Below are 24,659 nucleotides of genomic sequence, written 5' to 3' on the forward strand. Positions count from 1 at the left end.
TGCTGTACCTGCCCTGGGAGTGTTTGATGGGACAGTGTAGAGGGAGCTTTACTCTGTATCTAACCCATGCTGTACCTGCCCTGGGAGTGTTTGATGGGACAGTGTAGAGGGAGCTTTACTCTGTATCTAACCCCGTGCTGTACCTGCCCTGGGAGTGTTTGATGGGACAGTGTAGAGGGAGCTTTACTCTGTATCTAACCCGTGCTGTACCTGCCCTGGGAATGTTTGATGGGACAGTGTAGAGGGAGCTTTACTCTGTATCTAACCCGTGCTGTACCTGCCCTGGGAGTGTTTGATGGGACAGTGCAGAGGGAGCTTTACTCTGTATCTAACCAGTGCTGTACCTGCCCTGGGAGTGTTTGATGGGACAGTGTAGAGGGAGCTTTACTCTGTATCTAACCCGTGCTGTACCTGCCCTGGGAGTGTTTGATGGGACAGTGTAGAGGGAGATTTACTCTGTACCTAACCCGTGCTGTACCTGCCCTGGGAGTGTTTGATGGGACAGTGTAGAGGGAGCTTTACTCTGTATCGAACCCCGTGCTGTACCTGCCCTGGGAGTGTTTGATGGGACAGTGTAGAGGGAGCTTTACTCTGTATCTAACCCGTGCTGTACCTGCCCTGGGAGTGTTTGATGGGACAGTGTAGAGGGAGCTTTACTCTGTATCTAACCCGTGCTGTACCTGCCCTGGGAGTGTTTGATGGGACAGTGTAGAGGGAGCTTTACTCTATATCTAACCCGTGCTGTACCTGCCCTGGGAGTGTTTGATGGGACAGTGTAGAGGGAGCTTTACTCTGTATCTAACCCGTGCTGTACCTGCCCTGGGAGTGTTTGATGGGACAGTGTAGAGGGAGCTTTACTCTGTATCTAACCCCGTGCTGTACCTGCCCTGGGAGTGTTTGATGGGACAGTGCAGAGGGAGCTTTACTCTGTATCTAACCCCGTGCTGTACCTGCCCTGGGAGTGTTTGATGGGACAGTGTAGAGGGAGCTTTACTCTGTATCTAACCCCGTGCTATACCTGCCCTGGGAGTGTTTGATGGGACAGTGTAGAGGGAGCTTTACTCTGTATCTAACCCGTGCTGTACCTGCCCTGGGAGTGTTTGATGGGACAGTGTAGAGGGAGCTTTCCTCTGTATCTAACCCGTGCTGTACCTGCCCTGGGAGTGTTTGATGGGACAGTGTAGAGGGAGCTTTACTCTGTATCTAAACCGTGCTGTACCTGCCCTGGGAATGTTTGATGGGACAGTGTAGAGGGAGCTTTACTCTGTATCTAACCCGTGCTGTACCTGCCCTGGGAGTGTTTGATGGGACAGTGCAGAGGGAGCTTTACTCTGTATCTAACCAGTGCTGTACCTGCCCTGGGAGTGTTTGATGGGACAGTGTAGAGGGAGCTTTACTCTGTATCTAACCCGTGCTGTACCTGCCCTGGGAGTGTTTGATGGGACAGTGTAGAGGGAGATTTACTCTGTACCTAACCCGTGCTGTACCTGCCCTGGGAGTGTTTGATGGGACAGTGTAGAGGGAGCTTTACTCTGTATCGAACCCCGTGCTGTACCTGCCCTGGGAGTGTTTGATGGGACAGTGTAGAGGGAGCTTTACTCTGTATCTAACCCGTGCTGTACCTGCCCTGGGAGTGTTTGATGGGACAGTGTAGAGGGAGCTTTACTCTGTATCTAACCCGTGCTGTACCTGCCCTGGGAGTGTTTGATGGGACAGTGTAGAGGGAGCTTTACTCTATATCTAACCCGTGCTGTACCTGCCCTGGGAGTGTTTGATGGGACAGTGTAGAGGGAGCTTTACTCTGTATCTAACCCGTGCTGTACCTGCCCTGGGAGTGTTTGATGGGACAGTGTAGAGGGAGCTTTACTCTGTATCTAACCCCGTGCTGTACCTGCCCTGGGAGTGTTTGATGGGACAGTGCAGAGGGAGCTTTACTCTGTATCTAACCCCGTGCTGTACCTGCCCTGGGAGTGTTTGATGGGACAGTGTAGAGGGAGCTTTACTCTGTATCTAACCCTGTGCTGTACCTGCCCTGGGAGTGTTTGATGGGACAGTGCAGAGGGAGCTTTACTCTGTATCTAACCCGTGCTGTACCTGCCCTGGGAGTGTTTGATGGGACAGTGTAGAGGGAGCTTTACTCTGTATCTAACCCGTGCTGTACCTGCCCTGGGAGTGTTTGATGGGACAGTGTAGGGGGAGCTTTACTCTGTATCTAACCCGTGCTGTACCTGCCCTGGGAGTGTTTGATGGGACAGTGTAGAGGGAGCTTTACTCTGTATCTAACCCGTGCTGTACCTGCCCTGGGAGTGTTTGATGGGACAGTGTAGAGGGAGCTTTACTCTGTATCTAACCCGTGCTGTACCTGCCCTGGGAGTGTTTGATGGGACAGTGTCAACTGACCGTTTAACACCTCCTCCCACAGTGACAAGAACCACATGCACTTTGGTGCCATCACGTGTGCAATGGGAATCCGTTACAAGTCGTACTGCTCCAACATCGTGCGCACCCTGATGGTGGATCCTCCGCAGGAGATGCAGGACAAGTACAACTTCCTGCTCCAGATCGAGGAGGAGCTGCTGAAGGAGATGAAGAATGGTGAGTGTGGTGGGATGGGGCGGGGAGGAGACGTCGAAGGTTGGTGTGCGGGGCTGGCCAGCCATCCCAGGGGCTTGGTGTGTGGTCCTCCCCCCGCCCCTGCCTCAGCTCATCTGCTGCTGAAACCCTCTTTGTCCCCTCTGGACTTGACGATTGCGACGCTCTCCCGGCCAGCCTTGCACCTTCCACCCTCCGTAACCATCAGCTCCTCTGAAACTCTTGCTGCTCCTTATCAAGTCCCGTTCACCCATCCCTCCCTGTTGCTCGCTGACCTACATTGGCTCAAGGTCCGGTAACGCGTCGATTTTAAAATTCTCCCCTCATCCTCCCTTCAAATCCCACCATGGCTCTCGCCCCCTCCTCCCTATTTCTGTAACCTCCTCCAGCCCCTACAATCCTCCGGGATCTCTGCGCTCCTCCAATTCTGGGCTCTTGCGCATCCCCTGATTGTTTTTTTTTTCCCCATCGCTTCCAACATTGGCAGCCGTGCTTTCAGCTGTTAAGGCCCTGAGCTCTGAAATTCGCTCCCTGAATGGCCACATCCTGTCCCTATGTGATACGCTGGGACGACTGAATGCCCTCCTCCTGTTCCTGTGTGACAGGCTCGAGGGGCTGAACGGCGTCTTCCTGTTCCTGTGTGACTGGCTCGAGGGGCTGAACGGCCTCCTCCTGTTCCTGTGTAACAGGCTCGAGGGGCTGAACGGCCTCTTCCTGTTCCTGTGTGACTGGCTCGAGGGGCTGAACGGCCTCCTCCTGTTCCTGTGTGGCTGGCTCGAGGGGCCTGAATGGCCTCCTCCTGTTCCTGTGTGACAGGCTCAAGGGGCTGAACGGCCTCCTCTTGTTCCTGTGTAACAGGCTCGAGGGGCTGAATGGCCTCCTCCTGTTCCTGTGTAACAATCGAGGGGCTGAATAGCCTCCTGTTCCTGTATAACAAGGTCAAGGGGCTCAATAGCCTTCTCCTGTTCCTGTGTAACAGGCTCGAGGGGCTGAATGGCCCTCTCCTTTTCCTGTGTGACAGGCTCGAGGGGCTGAATAGCCTCCTCCTGTTCCTGTGTAACAGGCTCGAAGGGCTGAACGGCCTCCTCCTGCTTCTGTGTAACAGGCTCGAGGGGCTGAACGTCCTCCTCCTGTTCCTGTGTAACAGGGTCAAGGGGCTGAATGGCCTCCTCCTTTTCCCGTGTAACAGGCTCGAGGGGGCTGAACGGCCTCCTCCTGTTCTGATTTTGTCCCTGAACCACCTCCCTTCCCTCTTGGCCAGTTTAATTAATGCGTGCGGTTTTGATCTGTAACGCCGCTCTCCCACTTTCCCTGCCCCTGATGCAGGTGCCAAGATCGCGGACGTTTACCAGAATGTAATGGCTTTCGTGAAGCAGGAGAAGCCGGATATGATGAACAAGATCACCAAGAACCTGGGGTAAGAAGTTCGAAGTGTACTAGGCTAAACTCCCCTCCCCGGAGCACTAACTCCTGCTCTGCGCACCCAGTTTCCACCCACTGGCCCGTCTCTCGCAGAAAGCAAGTGCAGGGGCTACTTCTTCTTTCGTATGGTCGTAGCAAAGCAGATCAAACGTCAATATCTAAGTCAGCTATCCAGGCCGAAGCTTTCCGGTGTAACAGCGTGCTTATCTTGGAATCGTAGCAAGTCACAGCACGGACGGAGGCCATTTTGGCCCATCGTGTCCGCGCCGGCCAACAAAGAGCTCTCCAGCCTAATCCCACTTCCCAGCTCTTGGTCCGTAGCCCTGCAGGTTAGAGAATCCCAAGGGCACATCCAAGTACTTTTTAAATGTGGTTCGGGTTCCTGCCTCTACCACCCTTTCAGGCAGTGAGTTCCAGACCCCCACCGCCCTCTGGGTGAAGACATTTCCCCTCAAATCCCCTCTAAACCTTCCCCCAATTACTTTAAATCGGTGCCCCCTGGTTTTTGACCCTTCTGCTAAGGGAAATAGGTCCTCCCTATCCACTTCATCTCTGCCCCTCATAATTTTATACACCTCAATAAGGTCTCCCCTCAGCCTCCTCTGTTCCAAGGAAAACAGACCCAGCCTATCCAGTCTTTCCTCATAGCTAAGATTCTCTACTCCCGGCAACATCCTTGTAAATCTCCTCTGTACCCTCTCTAGTGCAATCACATCTTTCCTGTAATGTGGTGACCAGAACTGCACGCAGTACTCTAGCTGAGGCCTAACTAGTGTTTTATACACAGAATCACAACAGTGCAGATAGAGGCCAATTCGGCCCATCGAGCCTGCACCGACACATATCCCACCCTATCCCCACACATATCCCACCCTATCCCTGTAACCCCACGTATTTAATCCCCTAACACTAAGGGTCAATTTATCATAGCCAAATCAACCTAACCTGCACATCTTTGGACTGTGGGAGGAAACCGGAGCAAACCCACGCAGACACGGGGAGAATGTGCAAACTCCACACAGACAGTCGCCTGAGGCCAGATTTGAACCCAGGTCCAGTTCGAGCACAACCCCCCTGCTCTTGTATTCTATGCCACGGCTAATAAAGGCAAGCATTCCGTATGCCTTCTTAACCACCTTATCTACCTGGCCTGCTACCTTCTATGTCTTGTAGGCTGCCTGTGAATTTCCTCTGAGGGCAGTGCTCAATGATGTTGCTCCAGGGTCTGATCAGGAGCTCCACGGTCACATGATGGGGATGCTTTAATCTTCCATCTATGGAGAAGCTGGCAGCATCTACCATGACCGGTTCTGAGGCTGTCGATGGTTGTCCGCTGTTTGCGAGGAAGGTTTGATCCTTCAGGTTGTACTGTGGGGTCCTCTATAAGGAAACCATCCCATCCTGTATGTTGTAGTTCTTCCAAGCATTTCGCCGTCGGTTATCAAGGCTGAGGGGAGATCGATGAAGGGCTTCGGCGACGGCCCAAAATGGCCTTCTAGATTTGAAACAGTTTGGTGGTAGGTTGTTCAAGTCAGCCTGGATTGGCGTGTCTTTGCTGGTGCAGCAGTTGTATTCTCTGGAGACTGCATATTCGCGGCGTAGGTGTGGTGTGACGTTTGCAAGCACGGGCAGCCACAGTGTTGGTGTCGATAAAAGTGATCATTCTCATAGTAGATAGAGTCCAGCTGGACGTCAACGGATTTGACATGCGGACTCGATAGCCGTGCCGGGGAGCAGTACTCCGCTGTAGAGTACGCCAGGGCGAGTGCTGCCGTACGGGAGGGTTTGAGCGTCTGCTCCCCATGTGGATCTGGCCAGTTTCTGGATCTAGTTGACCCGACTCTTTAGTTTCTTCAATAACAACAGAAAATGCTGGAAACACTCAGCAGGCCAGGCAGCATCCGTGGAGAGAGAAACAGAGTTAACGTTTCAGGTCTGGGACCCTTCATCAGAACTGGAAAAAGCTGGAGATGTAACAGATATTAAGCAGGTGCAGAGACAGGGGGGCGGGGTTAGGAGGGGAGGAAGAAATAGAAAGAACATCCTGTGCTTTCGTAAGAGGCAGCAAAGATAAAATGTTGCAAATGGGAATGGCAAAAATCATACTGCACGAAAAATGGGGGCAGGGATAATTATCTGAAATTGTTGAACTTAATGTTGAGTCCGGCAGGCTGCAAAGTGCCCAATCGAAAGATGAGGTGCTGTTCCTCCAGCTTACGTTGAGCTTCGTTGGAACAATGCAATAGCCCGAGGACAGTGAGGTCCGAGTGGGAGTGAAGTGGTGAATTGAAATGACAGGCGACCGGAAGCTCTCGGGGTCACCCTTACGGACTGAACGGAGGTGTTCCGCAAAGCGGTCGCCCAATCTGCGTTTGGTCTCCCCAATGTAGAGGAGACCGCATCGTGAGCAGCGAATACAGTATATTAAATTGCGAGAAGTACAAGTAAATCGCTGTTTCACCTGGAAGGGGTGTTTGGGGCCCTGGACAGTGGGAAGGGAGGAGGTAAAAGGGCATGTGTTGCATCTCCTGCGCTTGTACGGGAAGGTGCCAGGTGAAGGGGAAGGGCTGTTGGGGGTGATTGAGGAGTGGACCAGGGTGTCGCAGAGGGAGTGGTCCCTTCGGAATTCTGAAAGGGGGAGGGGAAGATGTGTTTGGTGGTGGGATCACGGAGATGGCGGAGGATGATCCGTTGAATGTGGAGGCTGGTGGGGTGAAAGGTGAGGACAAGGGGAACCCTATCGTGTTTTGGTCTTACCTAAGAAAGGATGTACTTGCCATAGAGGGAGTGCAGCGAAGGTTCACCAGACTGGTTCCTGGGATAGCAGGACTGTCGTATGAGGAGAGATTGGGTCGACTAGGCCTGTATTCTCTAGAGTTCAGAAGAATGAGAGGTGATCTCGTGGAAACGTATAAAATGCTGACAGGACTAGACAGACTGGGTGCAAGGAGGATGTTTCCCCTGGCTGGGGGGGTCTAGAACGAGGGGTCACAGTCTCAGGATACGGGGTAGGACATTTAGGACTGAGATGAGGAGAAATTTCTTCACTCGGAGAGGGTGGTGAACCTGTGGAATTCTCTACCACAGAAGGCTGTGGAGGCCAAGTCACTGAATATATTGAAGAAGGAGATAGATAGATTTCTAGACACAAAAGGCATCAAGGGGTATGGGGAGAGAGCGGGAACATGGTTTTGAGAGAGAGGATCAGCCATGACATTGAATGACGGAGCAGGCTCGAATGGCCGACTCCTGCTCCTATTTTCCTATGTTTCTGTGAATGTCGCGGTGACGGAATTTGGCCAAAGTCTCCATCGGTGGAAGTAGGCCTCCATCCTTTGTAAATCACGGGTCAGGGTCTCCTCGGTGACGGACAGGTTCATGTTTTGCGTGGCCAAGGCAATGTCATCAGCGTACACGAACTTGCGGGGCTCTGTTTCGGGGAGATCACTGGTGCAAATGTTGAATAATATGGGTGCCAGGACAGAACCCTGTGGGAGTCCATTGTTCACTGTCCTATAAATAATGGGACTCAAGGCGGATAAATCCCCTGGAACTGATGGCTTACATCCTAGGGTCTTGAGGGAAGTGGCGGTAGGGATTGTGGATGCATTAGTAATAATTTTCCAAAACTCCCTGGACTCGGCAATGGTCCCGGCAGACTGGAAAACTGCTAATGTAACACCCTTATTTAAAAAGGGCAGTAGACAGAAGGCTGGAAACTATAGACCGGTTAGCCTAACATCTGTGGTAGGTAAAATTTTGGAGTCCATTATTAAGGAGACAGTAACAGGACATTTGGATAATCATAATTTAATAGGACAAAGTCAGCATGGTTTTATGAAGGGGAAGTCATGTTTGACAAATTTGCTGGAGTTCTTTGAGGAAGTAACATATAGGGTGGATAAAGGGGAACCAGTGGACGTAGTGTATTTAGACTTCCAAAAGGCATTTGACAAGGTGCCACACAAAAGATTATTGCTTAAGATAAAAAATCACGGGATTGGGGGTAATATTCTGGCATGGATAGAGGATTGGCTATCTAACAGAAGGCAGAGAGTTGGGATAAATGGTTCATTCTCAGACTGGCAATCAGTAACTAGTGGTGTTCCGCAGGGGTCGGTGCTGGGTCCCCAACTCTTTACAATCTATATTAACGATTTGGAGGAGGGGACCGAGTGTAACATATCAAAGTTTGCAGATGATACTAAGATGGGAGGGAAAGTAGTGAGTGAGGAGGACATAAAAAACCTGCAAGGGGACATAGACAGGCCAAGTAAGTGGGCAGAGATTTGGCAGATGGAATACAATACTGGAAAGTGTGAGGTTATGCACTTTGGCAGGAAAAATCGTAGAGCAAGTTATTATCTTAATGGCAAGAAACTGGAAAGTACTGAAGTACAAAGGGATCTGGGGGTCCTGGTGCGCGAAACTCAAAAGGTTAGTATGCAGGTGCAGCAAGTGATTAAGAAGGCCAATGGAATGTTGGCTTTCATTGCTCGGGGGATAGAATATAAAAATAGGGAGGTATTGCTTCAGTTGTACAAGGTATTGGTGAGACCGCACCTGGAATACTGCATACAGTTTTGGTGTCCATATTTAAGAAAAGACATGCTTGCTCTTGAGTCAGTACAAAGAAGGTTCACTCGGTTAATCCCGGGGATGAGGGGATGGACATATGAGGAGATTGGGACTCTACTCATTGGAGTTCAGAAGAATGAGAGGCGATCTTATTGAAACATATAAGATTGTGAAGGGGAGGATGTTCCCGATGATGGGTGAAACTAGAACTAGGGGGCATAATCTTAGAATAAGGGGCTGCTCTTTCAAAACTGAGATGAGGAGGAACTACTTCACTCAGAGGGTGGTAGGTCCATGGGATATGCTGCCCCAAAAAGCTGTAGAAGCTACATCATTACATAAATTTAAAACAGAAATAGACAGTTTCCTAGAAGTAAAGGGAATTAAGGGTTACGGGGAGCGGGCAGGAATTTGGACATGAGTCTAGGTTCGGATCGGTCATGGCCCTGTGGGTAGCGGAGCGGGCCCAGGGGCCGTGTAGCCTGATCCTGCTCCTATTTCGTGTGTCTAAATCTGTTAGATTCAGGAGATGGTTCTGTGATAGTGGATTGGCGGTTAGGATCAGATCAGCCATGATCTTATTGAATGGCGGAGCAGGCTCGAGGGGCCGATTGGCCTACTCCTGCTCCTATTTCTTATGTTCTTATCTGCTCTTTTGGGTGCCAGAGCGCGCACGGAAGGGTTGGTTGCTGAGCCTGGAGTTGAGAAGATGGATCGTCGTTCTGCAGGGTAAAATGGCGGAGCGCTTGAAAAGCAGTCCGTGCTTCCATACTGTGTCATACGCCGCTGACAGACCCACGAGTGCTACGGCGGCCTTGAGCTGGCGCTGGAAGCCCGCTTCGATGTGAGTTGTTAGAACTACCACTTGGTCGCAGCAGTTACGGCCGCTCCGGAAGCCCACTTGCCCCTTGGGGACGGTTGGCTCGATGATGGGGGGGGGGGCTGGTCTGCGGAGCAGTCGCCTCTCCAGCATTTTATAACGAGTGCAAAGTAAGGAGATCGGGCGGCAGCTGGAGGCTTCACAAGCATTCTTCCCCTGCTTCCGGAGGGCAATTATTTTAGCCTCCCTCCAAACAGGTGGAATTTTGCCGGTAGCTCGAGGAAGAAGGAGGCCGACCATCTGTCGAGGAAATTAACTATCAGACAGAGACTTCGAGGTTCGCTTTAGGAATTTATTACGTGATATCACGGAGAGTCTGCAGCAGTCCCTACTGCCCACCAGCACCTCTAAATTACTAATGTACAGCGCTCATAGTTATACAGCAAGGTTAACAACTTCAGGTGATTAGCTTACATTACATTTCAACATAAGGTTTCATAGGTTCCATTGTTCTCAAGAAACAGATTAACATGTTCACATTTTATCACCAGATGTCCTAAGCCAAAAGGTCAGCTTGATTTCATTATGGCAGTCAGCAGTTCTTTTAGTTTGAACTAGTTTAGTGTCCTTTGTTCAATTAGTAAAGTGGTCAAGTATCCCAGCATGCCTTAATGTTTAATACGTTTTCTCCCACAATTCCCTCCTTGTTGATCTTTACTGATCAACACTGCTTTACGGCATTGTGTTCAGTTCGTTTTCATAGGGAGGATAATATCCCTTTGGGAAAGGACGCATTTTTAGACAATCTTCTTCATCGTAGTCATCCTGGTTTGCTCGTTTTCTTTCCTTTCTCTCCAGTACTTTCGTAGCTCTTTTTACAGATGCTACTGATTCTACTGTTTGCGCTAACAGATATCTCACTTATCCACATTATACAAATTAATATAAATAAAACTCCCGTCACTACACACATTATAACCATCGGGTGAACAAACAATTCCAGCACTGCGGATGCTTTAGGTGACCATCCGTTAAACACATCCCACCAGTGGTGTACCGTCAAATCTGTTATTTGCGTAGCTATTTGAACCAAACCTTGCTCATCATAATCCATCACTGCTTTTAAATGGTGCAGATCTCTTCCTCTTTTCGCTAAGGCTTCTGCTATCTTTTCATTGTTGTTCAAAAATTTCGTCAGATTAGCCAAATTAACTGTAGGGGGGGCATTTTCTATCCCCAATACAGTTCTTCTTTGCATTACCGTAGCCCATTTTCCCAACTGATATGTCTTGTTGGTATGTGGGTCAAACACAGTACAAACATCTTTTATGCAAGTGTTTAAAGGGGGCCTTTTCAAAATCCCGTCTACATATGCAGCACGGTGGCATAGTGGTTAGCACTGTTGCCTCACAGCGCCAGGGACCCGGGTTCGAATCCGGCCTCGGGCGACTGTCTGTGTGGAGTTTGCACATTCTCCCCGTGTTTGCGTGGGTTTCCTCCGGGTGCTCCGGTTTCCTCCCACAGTCCAAAGATGTGCGGGTTAGGTTGATTGGCTATGATAAATTGACCCTTAGTGTTAGGGGGATTACGTACGTGGGGTTACGGGGATAGGGTGGGATATGTGTTGGTGTAGGGGTTACGGGGATCGGGTGGGATATGTTTCGGTGCAGGCTCGATGGGCCGAAATGGCCTCTATCTGCACTGTGGGGTTTCTGTGATATATAGGCCAGGCACCGCTAATACACAGATAGTTCTGGCCTATCTCATGCAAGGTAGCATCATTACAAGGTTTCAAATTCCAAATACATGTACCTCTACTATGTTGTAATGAGCAAGGTTCATATATAGGGGTATGCAATGGGCATACTTTTCCAAACGGCCAATCTTGGCAATCCGAGGCATCGTGGGTCTTATTCCCCTGATCTATCCATTTACCATGAAATTCGGGATACCAAAAGTTTTCTCCAAACAGTTGGGGCAATACCAAGAACTGACACCAGGTTTTGGCTTTTGTCACATTTACCACTTTCATTGTAAAATTACATCCCTTAAGGTCACATTTAGTATATCTTCGATCAGGTTTTACTTCTAGATTATTTCCTTCAAATCCGAAAATTCTCATCCAACTAGGAGCATGTCCTGACATAGCGACTCGCTCTAGCTCAGCCCTCAGTGACTGCTTGGTAATTTCTTTAAACATACATTGAGTCTGATTATTGACTTTCTCTTGTCCCTTTGCAACATTCTCTTGTTCCTTTTCTACCTTATTTACTTGCTTCCAACTCATTGCATCTGATATCCACTGTGTTAACATCGCTGCTGTCAGTCCATTGTCCCAAGCATTTCTTAATTTTATAGCATCTCCTGTCAGCCCTCCTACTTGCTGTATTTTATTCTGCAATGTTTCAAGATCTATTGCATTAAGGGCTCCCATACCAGTTCCTACTCCTCCCAAGACCGTTGCTCGGTCCCTTCTCCTTCTCCCGATCCTAACTCTCTTATTCAATTTGGCTTGTATAGTAGTAATATTACATCCAGTATCTTTTTTATCCTCATGTTGTACCTGCATCATTACTTTAACTGGTTCTGCATAATAACTGTGGCCAACGCTTGGTTCTCTACTCTTCCTCTTATCCAGGCACCATGAGCTTACTGGTCTCCCTATCCCAGATGTATTGGTGAGGACCAGGGAGGGGAGCTGTCTGGCATGGTCATACTTAGGCTGATACCATCCTTTGAGGGTGTCCAAATCGTACCCTGCCAAGGTCCAATGCCTTTGCCAGTCTTCATCTACTATAATCTTTTTGGGGCCATTTAACTCATACTTGGTAATACTCCCATTTTGGTGTAAAATCCATTCCATCGCCTCTGACTCATTGAAGGGGATAGGTCTTAATGGAATTCCCCCCTTACATGGTATACATGGATTTCAGTAAGGCCTTCGATAAAGTCCCGCACAGGAGACTGGTCAAGAAGGTAAGAGCCCATGGAATCCAGGGTGCCTTGGCACATTGGATACAAAACTGGCTTAGTGGCAGAAGGCAGAGGGTGATGGTCGAAGGTTGTTTTTGTGACTGGAAGCCTGTGGCCAGTGGGGTACCACAGGGATCGGTGCTGGGTCCCTTGCTGTTTGTGGTCTACATTAATGACTTGGATATGAATGTAAAAGGTATGATCAGTAAGTTCGCGGATGATACAAAAATTGGTAGGGTGGTAAATAGCGAGGAGGGTAGCCTCAGTCTGCAGGACGATATAGATGGGTTGGTCAGATGGGCGGAACAGTGGCAAATGGAATTTAACCCGGAAAAGTGCGAGGTGATGCACTTTGGGGGGACTAACAAGGCAAGGGAATACACAATGAATGGTAAGACCCTAGGCAAGACGGAGGGTCAGAGGGATCTGGGTGTGCAAGTACACAGATCCCTGAAGGCGGCGGAACAGGTGGATAAGGTGGTAAAAAAGGCATATGGGATACTTGCCTTCATTAGCCGAGGCATTGAATATAAGAGCAAGGAGGTTATGATGGAACTGTATAAAACACTGGTTAGGCCACAGCTGGAATACTGTGTGCAGTTCTGGTCGCCACACTACAGGAAGGATGTGATCGCGTTGGAGAGGGTGCAGAGGAGGTTCACCAGGATGTTACCGGGGCTGGAGCGCTTCAGCTATGAAGAGAGACTGGGCAGATTGGGTTTGTTTTCCTTGGAGCAGAGGAGGCCGAGGGGGGACATGATTGAGGTGTACAAAATTATGAGGGGCATAGATAGGATGGATACTGAGGAGCTTTTTCCCTTAGTAGAGGGGTCAATAACTAGGGGGCATAGATTCAAGGTAAAGGGCGGGAGGTTTAGAGGGGATTTGAGAAAGAACTTTTTCACCCAGAGGGTGGTTGGAGTCTGGAACTCACTGCCTGAAAGGGTTGTGGAGGCAGGAACCCTCACAACATTTAAGAAGCATTTGGATGAGCACTTGAAATGCCATAGCATACAAGGCTACGGACCAAATGCTGGAATATGGGACTAGATCAGACAGGGCTTGATGGCTGGCGCGGACACGACGGGCTGAAGGGCCTCTATCCATGCTGTATTACTCTATGACTATGTATGGGAACATGGGCGCAAACCCAACAGCTGGAAGCGCTTACCGTTGTTGCGTACGTGTATGCCATATACAAAAATGTATTTATATACAATTCGGGCATTGCAGGTATTATAAGTGTCCCAAGGAAACATAGTCCTAATGTCCAGTTCCATTTACCAATGGGTTGGTGATTCCTTTCCCTTGTTTTCTGGAGCTCTTTTGCAGTGTGAAGCGTGGCTCCATGTTGGTCTCTCTTTCACCTTTACAGTAGTATTAGTTGCCAGGAGTACTTGGTACGGACCTTCGAATCTGGGTTGGAGACCGTTCTTTCTCTTGAATACTTTCATGTATACGTTGTCTCCTGGTTCGAGGTTATGGCACCTTCCTTTGGCTGGTTCAACCTGGGCTTGCTTGACCTGTTGGTGGCAACTGGAAATACACTTAGTTAAGGCAATGCAATAATTCAACATATGTTCATCCATCTTGTGAATGTCCATCTGCTTGTCAGTGAAGGGTGCAGAAAATGGCAGTCTCTGAGGTCATCCCATGACGACTTCATGTGGTGACAGTCCCGTCGTTCTGTTTGTTGCTGATCGCCTTACCATCAATGCCAAGGGTAAAAGTTCGACCCATTTAAGTCCTGTCTCGCTGCAGAGTTTGGAAAGTTTATTTTTCAGCATACCATTATATATATATATATTTTTTTTTTTTTTACCAGTCTCGCTGACTGGATGATAGCTGCAGTGGAAGTGTTGGTTTGTCTGTAAAGCCTTACACATTCTCGCGCAACTGTCCCAGTAAAATGTGATCCATTGTCACTTGAAAGTTATGCAGCTATACCAAATCCTGGTACAATTTCTTTTAACAAACATTTTGCAACAGTAACTGCATCATTTTTTTTTACATGGAAAGGCTTCAATCCATCGTGAAAACACATCTACAATAACTAATACATACTTAAATCCTAAACATACTGGTAATTCAATAAAATCCATCTGTAAATGTACAAAGGGTCCTGTTGGATTTGGGTGGGAGGCCAGCCTGTACCTTTTCTGTTTTACCTGGGTTCATTGTTTGGCAGGTAATGCATTGTTCATAGAGTCATAGAGTTTTACAGCACAGAAAGAGGCCCTTCGGCCCATCGTGTCCGCGCCGCCCATCCACCCCTGTCCTGTCTAATCCCATTTTCCAGCATTTGGTCCATAGCCTTGTATGCAATGGCATTTCAAGTGCTCATCCAAATGCTTCTTGAATGTTGTGAGGGTTCCTGCCTCTACCACCCTTTCAGGCAGTGAGTTCCAGATTCCAACCACCCTCTGGGTGAAAAAGTTCCTCCTCAAATCCCCTCTAAATCTCCTGCCCCTTACCCTGAATCTATGCCCCCTTGTTATTGACCCCCCTACTAAGGGGAAAAGTTCCTCTTTATCTACCCTATCTATGCCCCTCATCATTTTGTACACCTCAATCAGGTCCCCCCTCAGCCTTCTTTGCTCCAAGGAAAACAACCCCAGCCTGTTTAGTCTTTCTTCATAGCTGAGGCGCTCCATCCCAGGTAACATCCTGGTGAATCTTCTCTGCACCCTCTCCAAAGCAATCACATCCTTCCTATAGTGAGGCGACCAGAACTGCACACAGTACTCCAGCTGTGGCCTCACCAGCGTTTTGTACAGCTCCATCATAACCTCCCTGCTCTTATATTCTATGCCTCGGCTAATGAAGGCAAGTATCCCATATGCCTTTTTAACCACCTTATCTACCTGTTCCGCTGCCTTCAGAGATCTATGTACATGTACACCAAGGTCCCTCTGACCCTCTGTACTCCCTAGGGTCCTACCACTCATTGTGTATTCCCTTGCCTTATTTGTCCGTCCAAAATGCATCACCTCGCACTTTTCAGGGTTAAATTCCATTTGCCACTTTTCTGCCCATCTGACCAACCCGTTTATATCGTCCTGTAGCCTGAGGCTTTCCTCCTCGCAATTTACCACCCCACCAATTTTCGTGTCATCTGCGAACTTACTGATCATACCTTTTACACTCTCATCCAAATCATTTATGTAGATCACAAACAACAAGGGACCCAGCACCGATCCCTGAGGTACCCCACTGGACACAGGCTTCCAGTCACAAAAGCATCCTTCGACCATCACCCTCTGCCTCCTGCCACTCAGCCAGTTTAGGATCCAACGCGCCAAGGCACCCTGGATCCCATGGGCTCTTACCTTCTTGACCAGTCTCCTATGCGGGACTTTGTCAAAAGCTTTACTGAAGTCCATGTAAACCACATCCACAGCATTTCCCTCATCCACCCCCCTAATCACCCCCTCGAAAAATTCAATCAGATTTGTCAGACATGATTTACCCTTGACAAAGCCATGCTGACTATTCACTAATTTGTTTTGTAATTGTCAATGCCTGGTGAATACCAAGTTTGTGTGATATAGTCTGCCACCCCCCCTTCGCCTGCATGTGAACATGTGGACACATTGGGCAATCCATGGGAGTATTGACTTGGGAGCCACCTTGTGGCCGTCATGGTAGACCCATACTCCTTCAGGTGTTTTAAAACAAGAATCATTCACCCAAGCTAACACTTCGTCCGGACTGGCCTGTAATTAATAGGCCAAAACGTCATCAATTGTGGGTGGGGGATTGTCTGGATCTTGATTTCTAAGAACATATGCAGACACTTGTGACCCTGTATCAGATAGAGCAGCAGCCTTAGCTGCTCGATCCGCCCTATCATTGCCCAAAGAAGCCTGGCCTTGATTGCCTGTATATGCTTTGCATTTAATAACAGCAATTTTTGTAGGACACTGGAGAGCCTTTAAAGGGTTATCAATTTGTTCAGCATTTTTTAACTGTAGATCCTGATGAAGTCAGGAATCCTCTTAAGTTTCCAAATTTGACCATAATCATGAGTGACTCCAAATGCATACCGAGAGTCAATATAAATATTCACTGATTTTCCTGTAGCTAAAATACATGCTCTTGTAACGGCAAACAGTTCTGCTTGTTGTGCTGAAAAGAAAGATGGTAGTGAGCATGCTTCGATAATGGAATGATCATCGGGAATGGCATATGCACTTTTTGGCGAGCCCTTTTCGTCTCTGAGGGCTGATCCATCCACATAAAATATAAAATCGCTATTGTCCAGAGGAGTTTCTACAATGTCTATACGAGGCTTATTGATAAGCTGAGTCACTGATTCACAATGCCTCTTGGGTAGGTGATGCAATTAGCAGGTCGTCTACGTACTGTATGAGGGTTGACCCATCGGTTAAGACAATGTCCTGTAAATCATGTTTGAGGCACTGCGAAAAGAGAGTTCAGCTTTCTGTATAGCCTTGTGACAGCCTGGTCCATGTGTATTGGGTTCCTTTGAACGTGAAGGCAAACAGGAACTGGGAATCTTGGTGAATAGGAATGCTGAAGAAGGCTGAGCAGAGATCAATGACCATATAATACCTTGAATTAGAAGGTATACTGGTCAGGATGGTGGCTGGGTTTGGGACCACCGGGTAGGCAGGGAGAACAGACTCGTTAACTGCTCTTGGGCCTTGAACCAACCCTGACTTATTCTCCACTCCTGTTGAACTGCAGCTTTTGATAGGCGTAGGACCATCTGTCCTAGATCAGAAGATTTGAATTCATGCGCCACTGCTAGTGTACAGTGTGGCTTAGAGTCTTTTACCCTGAATAATTCCCATGCTGTTTGGGTCAACAAGATTGGTGACGCTATTCCTTCTTGCCCAATTAAAATTCTTCGGATTTTAAATGAAAATTTCTGATGCAGAAAGGGCTTGTAATTAATTGCCACTTCTAGATCTTCTCCCGTTTTGTCATAATAGGCTATACAATGCAATTTATCATGCCAGTGTCACAAATTAAACTGCTTCTGGTATTCTGATACTGATCTTGTGACATACTGCAATGCTCCCACAGCCATCAGTAATTGTTTACTGAGGTTGTCACCATGATTAGTCCAACAATACAAAATAGGAGAATTGTGGACCTGCAATGGGTACATCCCGCACCCGTCAGTTGGAACATGTACCTTCAGTCCTTTTTCCGTACATGATATCACTGCTTCCATTTTACACAACAAATCTCTTCCTAATAAGTTGATGGGAACGTCTTCAGATAATAAGAATGCATGCTGTCCATGAAAGTCTTTTATCTGTACATCCAATGGAGTGGGCCATACCATAGACTGGGTTGTTCCTGAAAGTCCTACACATTTGACACTCTGATTGATACAAGGTGCTCCTACTGCATATTGTTTAGTCAAGACTGAATTAGTTGCTCCAGTGTCTACCAAAAATGGAACTTGTGTTCCATTCATATTTAAATTTATAAATGGCTCTTCTTTAGAATTTAACGATACTGCAGGCAATTGTACCACAGCTTGTTGTTCCTGGGCAATGTCTGGGGTGGGCTCTAAGTAACGTCATGCTGAACAGTTTGGATTTTGTCCAAACTCTTCGTTTGGGCCACTTTGATTTCCCCAGGGATTGCTAGTTGTCCAATTAGCCTGTGGACGAGTGTGAACCTGGGCTTGGGTATTTCCGTTTCCAGATAAATTGTGTGGATGCTGCCAACCCTGATTTTGTTTAACTTTTTGTTGTTTATTCCATTCCTGATTAATCTCATCCCTCTTTTTATTATGCTTACTAACTTCTATACTTCGTTCGCGTCGCCTCTCTGCTTCCTTTTTCCAATCTGAGAAGGCTGACCAATTTACTTTTTTTCCTTTTTTAGTTGGGTCCCTTTGTTTTTTAATGAGGCGTTCCTCTAGACAGGTAATTCTGTCTATGTTAAAGGTGCCATCTGGTGGAAATGAGTATTTCCCATTTCGGGTCCCTCTGGACCACCTTGGCAGGTCATTGATTGAAACTTGACCGCAGTTTTGAAAAATATAACAAGCGGGGTGCCTTTCTCTGGGGTTTTACCAGATTTGGCACCCTTTTTTTTTTTACTTAATTGGGACTTTCCTGTTGGTTAGTCTCAACTAGGCGTAATAATTTCTCTGGATCGCAATAACCCGTTTCCCCTTTGCGATTTTGCAACCAAGTTGCTGTAAGAGATGAAAAGAAACACGTACTAACAATAACAAGACTAATAATAACTAACGCGAGAGACCACACAGGTAAACAAATTAGGTAACTCATTAAAATCTTATACTATATACTGAACAATAGACAATTCTCAGTCTGTGTTATTCGCCACTGCAGAACTGAGTCCTTATACTTTAATGAAATCTCTGAAGGTCTCCTGCCTTCTGCCGCAAGACTCTCTCTCCAGCTTCTTAATCTCCGGGGGACCCACCCCCTATTATCTCTGAAGGTCTCCTGCCTTCTGCTGCAAGACTCTCTCTCTGGCTTCTTAATCTCCGGAGGACCCACCCCCACTGCAGTATCAAACTTCTAGCGCTTTTCCTTTTACCCTTGGTACCTCTCTTAGTCCGGGATCACCCGACTTTACTGTGTCTTATCTGGACGGTCTATTTCAGGGCTCAGGTTTCCGAAATCGTCTCCTTTTCTTTTATTACAGTATCGGCTGGCGATCCCGGTGGAACGATGGGATCTCCTACCTTTTTTCGATGTTGCACGAGCTTTTTTATTCTGTCATTCGTTCTTTTACATATCTTGATTTTACCATTTGCAGCCTCCTGTTCTACCTTGCCTCGGGCTCCTTTCTTGGGCTCGGGCGAATCCGCTCGACTGCCGTTATTTCCCATCTTCTCCTTACTCCTGTAACTTAGTTTTAAACTTACTGGTTATACAACCGCGGGTTATTTTATATACACAAAATACAATGAGCGCTCACCGGTTTTTCCGTCCGCGAGTCTCGAAGTCAACCCTTTATTCTCTTTGTAGCTACTTAATTCGGTGCCATAGTCTTTTCTCTCTTCTCAGCAGTCTTGCCTCAGCCTGACGGGCTTCTTGGCTCAGCATGAGTCACCGGCCGGATAACTAGGCAACCGCGCGCCGTCCCCCTTTCAGCTGAGACGCGCTAGGTGCTCTCCCCCTTTCAGCTGAGAGGCACCGGGCACTTTCCTTTTATTTTTAGGAGAGTCCCTTTTTAAATTTCCTTTGTCTAATTGGAGCCTAAGCGGGCCAAGTGATCTACAAGGTCGACGCTATACCCAACTTAGACCTTCTTAGTTCTTTTGGATCCCGTTGTTAGGGATCCTGCCGACTACGCCAAATTCTGTCGAGGAAATTAACTATCAGACGGAGACTTCGAGGTTCGCTTTAGGAATTTATTACGTGATATCACGGAGAGTCTGCAGCAGTCCCTACTGCCCACCAGCACTCTAAATTACTAATGTACAGCACTCATAGTTATACAGCAAGGTAAACAACTTCAGGTGATTAGCTTACATTACATTTCAACATAAGGTTTCATCGGTTCCATTGTTCTCAAGAAACAGAATGACATGTTCACATTTTATCACCAGATGTCCTAAGCCAAAAGGTCAGCTTGACTTCATTATGGCAGTCAGCAGTTCTTTTAGTTTTAACTAGTTTAGTGTCCTTTGTTCAATTAGTAAAGTGGTCAAGTATCCCAGCATGCCTTAATGTTTAATACGTTTTCTCCCACACCATATCTTCGCTTTGGGTCCCAGTGCCTTTCAGAATTCTGAGTAAACGTCATCTGGACCTGCAGCTTTTCCAGATTTGGTTGTCGACAGGGCTGAGCTTTTGTTCGTCCAAGGTGAATGGATCTGGCGTGCAGGAAACTCTCTCTCTTATCCAGCACCGACGGGGTGCCGGTTTATCAAAAAGTCCGGATTACAGAGAGGTATAGTAAAAGGTACGAGAGCCCCGTACACAGCAACAAATTCAGGCTTCCCTGTTGCTTAGCAACAGCTGCAGGAACCCCGGCCACAGACCAAGCGTCCCTGTTGCTTAGCAACAAGTGCAGGAACCCCGATTACACAGCCACAGATCCCGGAACGGCCACTAATATGAAGTAAAACTTACCTGAACCGACTCCTGAATTTTGCTGGTTAACCGAGATTTCCGGTTGTTTGGGTGCCGGTAAATCGGGAGTTTCCCGTAGTTGGCGATCTTGGTGCCGCCATCACATTTGTCGTAAGCTGCCCCTTCACCTGGCGTCGAATTTCTTTGTCCACCGGAGCCTTTGGTGTTTGCATCAAGTGGGACGCAATGGCCTCCGCTCTGATGGTGGTCCTGTGTTTATAGGCGGAGTTTGCCCCGCCAAGTTGACGGAGCAGGACCCATGCTTTCCTGCTGGAGTGAGTGAAGTTAGTCTTCTCCACAAGGGCTTCTCTCTCTCTCTAATAGGAGACTGGGGGTCAGACACTGACCTTTCACCTCTTGGGGGCCCGGGGTCAAACCCAGGCCCACGTAGAGGGACCGAAGGGGCACCTACATAAGAACATAAGAAGTAGGAGCAGGAGTAGGCCATACGGCCCCTCGGGCCTGCTCCGCCATTCAATAGGATCATGGCTGATCCGAATCTAGACTCACGTCCACTTCCCTGCCCTCTCCCCGTAACCCCTAATTCCCTTATCAGCTAGGAAACTGTCTATCTCCGTTTTAAATTTATTTAATGTTGCAGCTTCCACAGCTCTCTGGGGTAGCAAATTCCATAGATTTACTACCCTCCGAGTGAAGAAGTTTCTCCTCATCTCAGTTTTGAAAGGGCAGCCCCTTTATTCTAAGACTATGCCCCCTAGTTCTAGTCTCACCCATCAGTGGAAACATCCTCACCGCATCCACCTGATCAAGCCCCCTCGCAATCTTATATGTTTCGATAAGATCGCCTCTCATTCTTCTGAACTCCAATGAGTAGAGACCCAACCTACTCAACCTTTCCTCATACGTCAACCCCCTCATCTCCGGAATCAACCGAGTGAACCTTCTCTGAACCGCCTCGAGAGCAAGTATATCTTTTCTTAAATATGGAAACCAAAACTGCACGCAGTATTCCAGGTGTGGCCTCACCAATACCCTGTATAACTGCAGCAAGACTTCCCTGTTTTTATACTCCATCCCCCTTGCAATAAAAGCCAAGATTCCATTGGCCTTCCTGATCACCTGCTGCACCTGCATACTAACCTTCTGTGTTTCATGCACCAGGACCCCCAGATCCCTTTGTACTCATCTCTCTTTCTCTGGGGCAGTGGGTCAGACACTAACATGAAAGACTTGCATTTCTCCAGCGCCTTTCACCACCTCAGGACGTCCCAAAGCGCTTTACAGCCAATGAAGTACTATTTAAAGTGTAGTCACTGTTGTAATGTGGGAAACACGGCAGCCAATTTGCGCACAGCAAGCTCCCACAAACAGCAATGTGATAATGACGTAAGAAAACTACTAGGCACGTGGTTTAAGCGTTAAACAAAGCTTTAATCAACTGTTTTACAACATTGAGGTCAAGTTGTGTCCTTCACTAGTTCCTGTTAAGAATGTCCTGCGCAAGCTGGGCCCGTGCCCGAGTATTTATACTCTCCCTGGACAGCGCCACCCGCAGGCTGATCAGTATTATTTCATAAGTCTTTCTTTCATGAATGACTGATTCATGTCAGTGACAATGACCAGATAATCTGTTTTAGAGATGTTGGTTGAGCGATAAATATTCGCCCCAGGACACCGGGAAGAACTCGCCAGCTCTTCTTCGGTATGGCCCCTCCGACAGTGCGGCGCTCCCTCAGTACCGCCCCTCCGACAGTGCGGCGCTCCCTCAGTACCGCCCCTCCGACAGTGCGGCGCTCCCTCAGTACCGCCCCTCCGACAGTGCGGCGCTCCCTCAGTACCGCCCCTCCGACAGTGCGGCGCTCCCTCAGTACCGCCCCTCCGACAGTGCGGCGCTCCCTCAGTACCGCCCCTCCGACAGTGCGGCGCTCCCTCAGTACCGCCCCTCCGACAGTGCGGCGCTCCCTCAGTACCGCCCCTCCGACAGTGCGGCGCTCCCTCAGTACCGCCCCTCCGACAGTGCGGCGCTCCCTCAGTACCGCCCCTCCGACAGTGCGGCGCTCCCTCAGTACCGACCCTCCGACAGTGCGGCGCTCCCTCAGTACCGACCCTCCGACAGTGCGGCGCTCCCTCAGTACCGACCCTCCGACAGTGCGGCGCTCCCTCAGTACCGCCCCTCCGACAGTGCAGCGCTCCCTCAGTACCGCCCCTCCGACAGTGCGGCGCTCCCTCAGTACTGCCCCTCCGACAGTGCGGCGCTCCCTCAGTACTGCCCCTCCGACAGTGCGGCGCATCCTCAGTACTGCCCCTCCGACAGTGCGGCGCTCCCTCAGTACCGTACCTCGGTGTGGAGGGAGCGGCCTCGTGTCTGTGATGTCCCGCTATCCCAGTGGTTTGTTCTGTGTACCAGAGGTTCTTGTTAACGGAGGTGAATTGGTTTTTGTTTCCAGGTTTGCCATGGGCATCGAGTTTCGGGAAGGGTCGCTCGTCATCAATGCAAAAAACCAATACCGCCTCAAAAAGGGTGAGTGGAAATCTTCGCCCTCCCAGGGGGATTCGAGGGAGGCACCAGCTTGCTTCTGTGCTGGTTTATCGATAATGGAATAAGTAAAGTCAGTAGTCATTTCAGCAATAGCAACTTGCATTTATCCAGTGCCTCCAACATAGAAACATAGAAGATAGGAGCAGGAGTAGGCCATTCGGCCCCTCGAGCCTGCTCCGCCATTCAATGAGATCATGGCTGATCATCCAAATTCAGTACCCTGTCCCTGCCTTCTCCCCATATCCCTTGATCCCTTTAGCCTCAAGAAATATATCCAACTCTTTCTTGAATATATTTAATGAACTGGCCTCCACCGCCCTCTGTGGTAGAGAATTCCACAGGTTCACCACTCTCTGGGTGAAGAAATTCCTCCTCATTTCAGTCCTAAATGGCTTACCCCTTATCCTTAGACTGTGACCCCTGGTTCTGGACTCCCCGACCATCAGAAACATCCTTTCTGCATCTAGTCTGTCCAGACCTGACAGAATTTTATAGGTTTCGATGAGATCCCCTCTCAATCTCCTAAACTCCAGTGAGTATAAGCCCAATTGACACAATCTCTCCTCGTACGTCATTCCTGCCATCCCAGGTATCAGCCTGGTGAATCTTCGCTGCACTCCCTCCATGGCAAGAACGTCCTTCCTCAGGTAAGGTGACCAAAAGTGCACACAATACTCAAGGTGTGGTCTCACCAAGGCCCTGTACAACTGCAGCAAGACATCCTTGCTCCTGTACTCGAACCCTCTCGCTACGAAGGCCAACATACCATTTGCCTGCTTACCTTCAGCGACTGGTGCACAAGAACACCCAGGTCTCTCTGCACTTCCCCTTCTCCCAATCTATTGCCATTCAAATAATCTGCCTTCCTGTTTTTGCCACCAAAGTGGATAACCTCACATTTATCCACATTATAGTGCATTTGCTATGTTTCTGCCCAATCACCCAACCTGTCCAAATCGTACTGGAGTTTCTCGACAATCTCCTCACAGCATACCCTCCCACCCAGCTTTGTGTCGTCTGCAAATTTGGAGATATTACATCCAATTCCCTCGTCCAGATCATTAATATATATTGTGAACAGCTGGGGTCCTAGGACCGATCCCTGCGGTACCCCACTAGTCACTGCCTGCCACTCGGAAAACGACCCGTTTATTCCAACTCTTTGCTTTCTGTCCGCCAACCAGTTCTCTATCCAAGTCAATACCTTGCCCCCAATCCCATGTGCCTTAATTTTGCACGCTAACCTCTTATGCGGGACCTTATAACGCAATAAAACGACCCAAGGAGCTTGACGGGAGCATAAATCAGACACAATTTGACACCAAGGAGATATAAGAAAAAACTTAATACAAAAAGAAAATACTGCAGATGCTGGAAACCTGAAATAAGAACAGAAATTGCTGGAGATACTCAGCAGGTCAGGCAGCATCTGTGGAGAGAGAAACAAGAGTTAACGTTTCAGCTCGATGACCTTTCGTCAGAACTGGAAAAAAGCAGGCAATGGAACAGATTTTTATGCAAGTGTAGGGGCTGGGAAAGGGGGTGGGGAGGGTAGAACAGAAGGGAAGGTCTGATAGGATGGAAGGCAGGAGAGGTTACGAGATATTCAAGGCAAAAGGAGATGGTAATGGAACAGGTAAAGAAACATCAAAGATAGGAGTCCACCATTCGGCCCCTC

At 48.5% G+C, this 24,659-nt stretch overlaps 1 protein-coding gene across 1 annotated transcript in view; it reads left to right on the forward strand.

Annotated features, from left to right (window-relative positions):
* The window catches only part of supt16h (SPT16 homolog, facilitates chromatin remodeling subunit), a 107,057-nt gene that overhangs the window by 33,719 nt on the left and 48,679 nt on the right, over positions 1-24,659 (forward strand). Inside the window, exons 6-8 of the mRNA XM_085984291.1 lie at positions 2,423-2,595; positions 3,919-4,009; positions 22,890-22,963. Of these exons, the coding sequence (XP_085840417.1) occupies positions 2,423-2,595; positions 3,919-4,009; positions 22,890-22,963 (338 nt within the window). The remainder of the gene's footprint in view (positions 1-2,422; positions 2,596-3,918; positions 4,010-22,889; positions 22,964-24,659) is intronic.

Source organism: Somniosus microcephalus, chromosome 4 (assembly GCF_052327205.1).
Source record: "Somniosus microcephalus isolate GS21.2 chromosome 4, FLI_Smic_1.0, whole genome shotgun sequence".
Classification (NCBI taxonomy): Eukaryota; Metazoa; Chordata; class Chondrichthyes; order Squaliformes; family Somniosidae; genus Somniosus; species Somniosus microcephalus.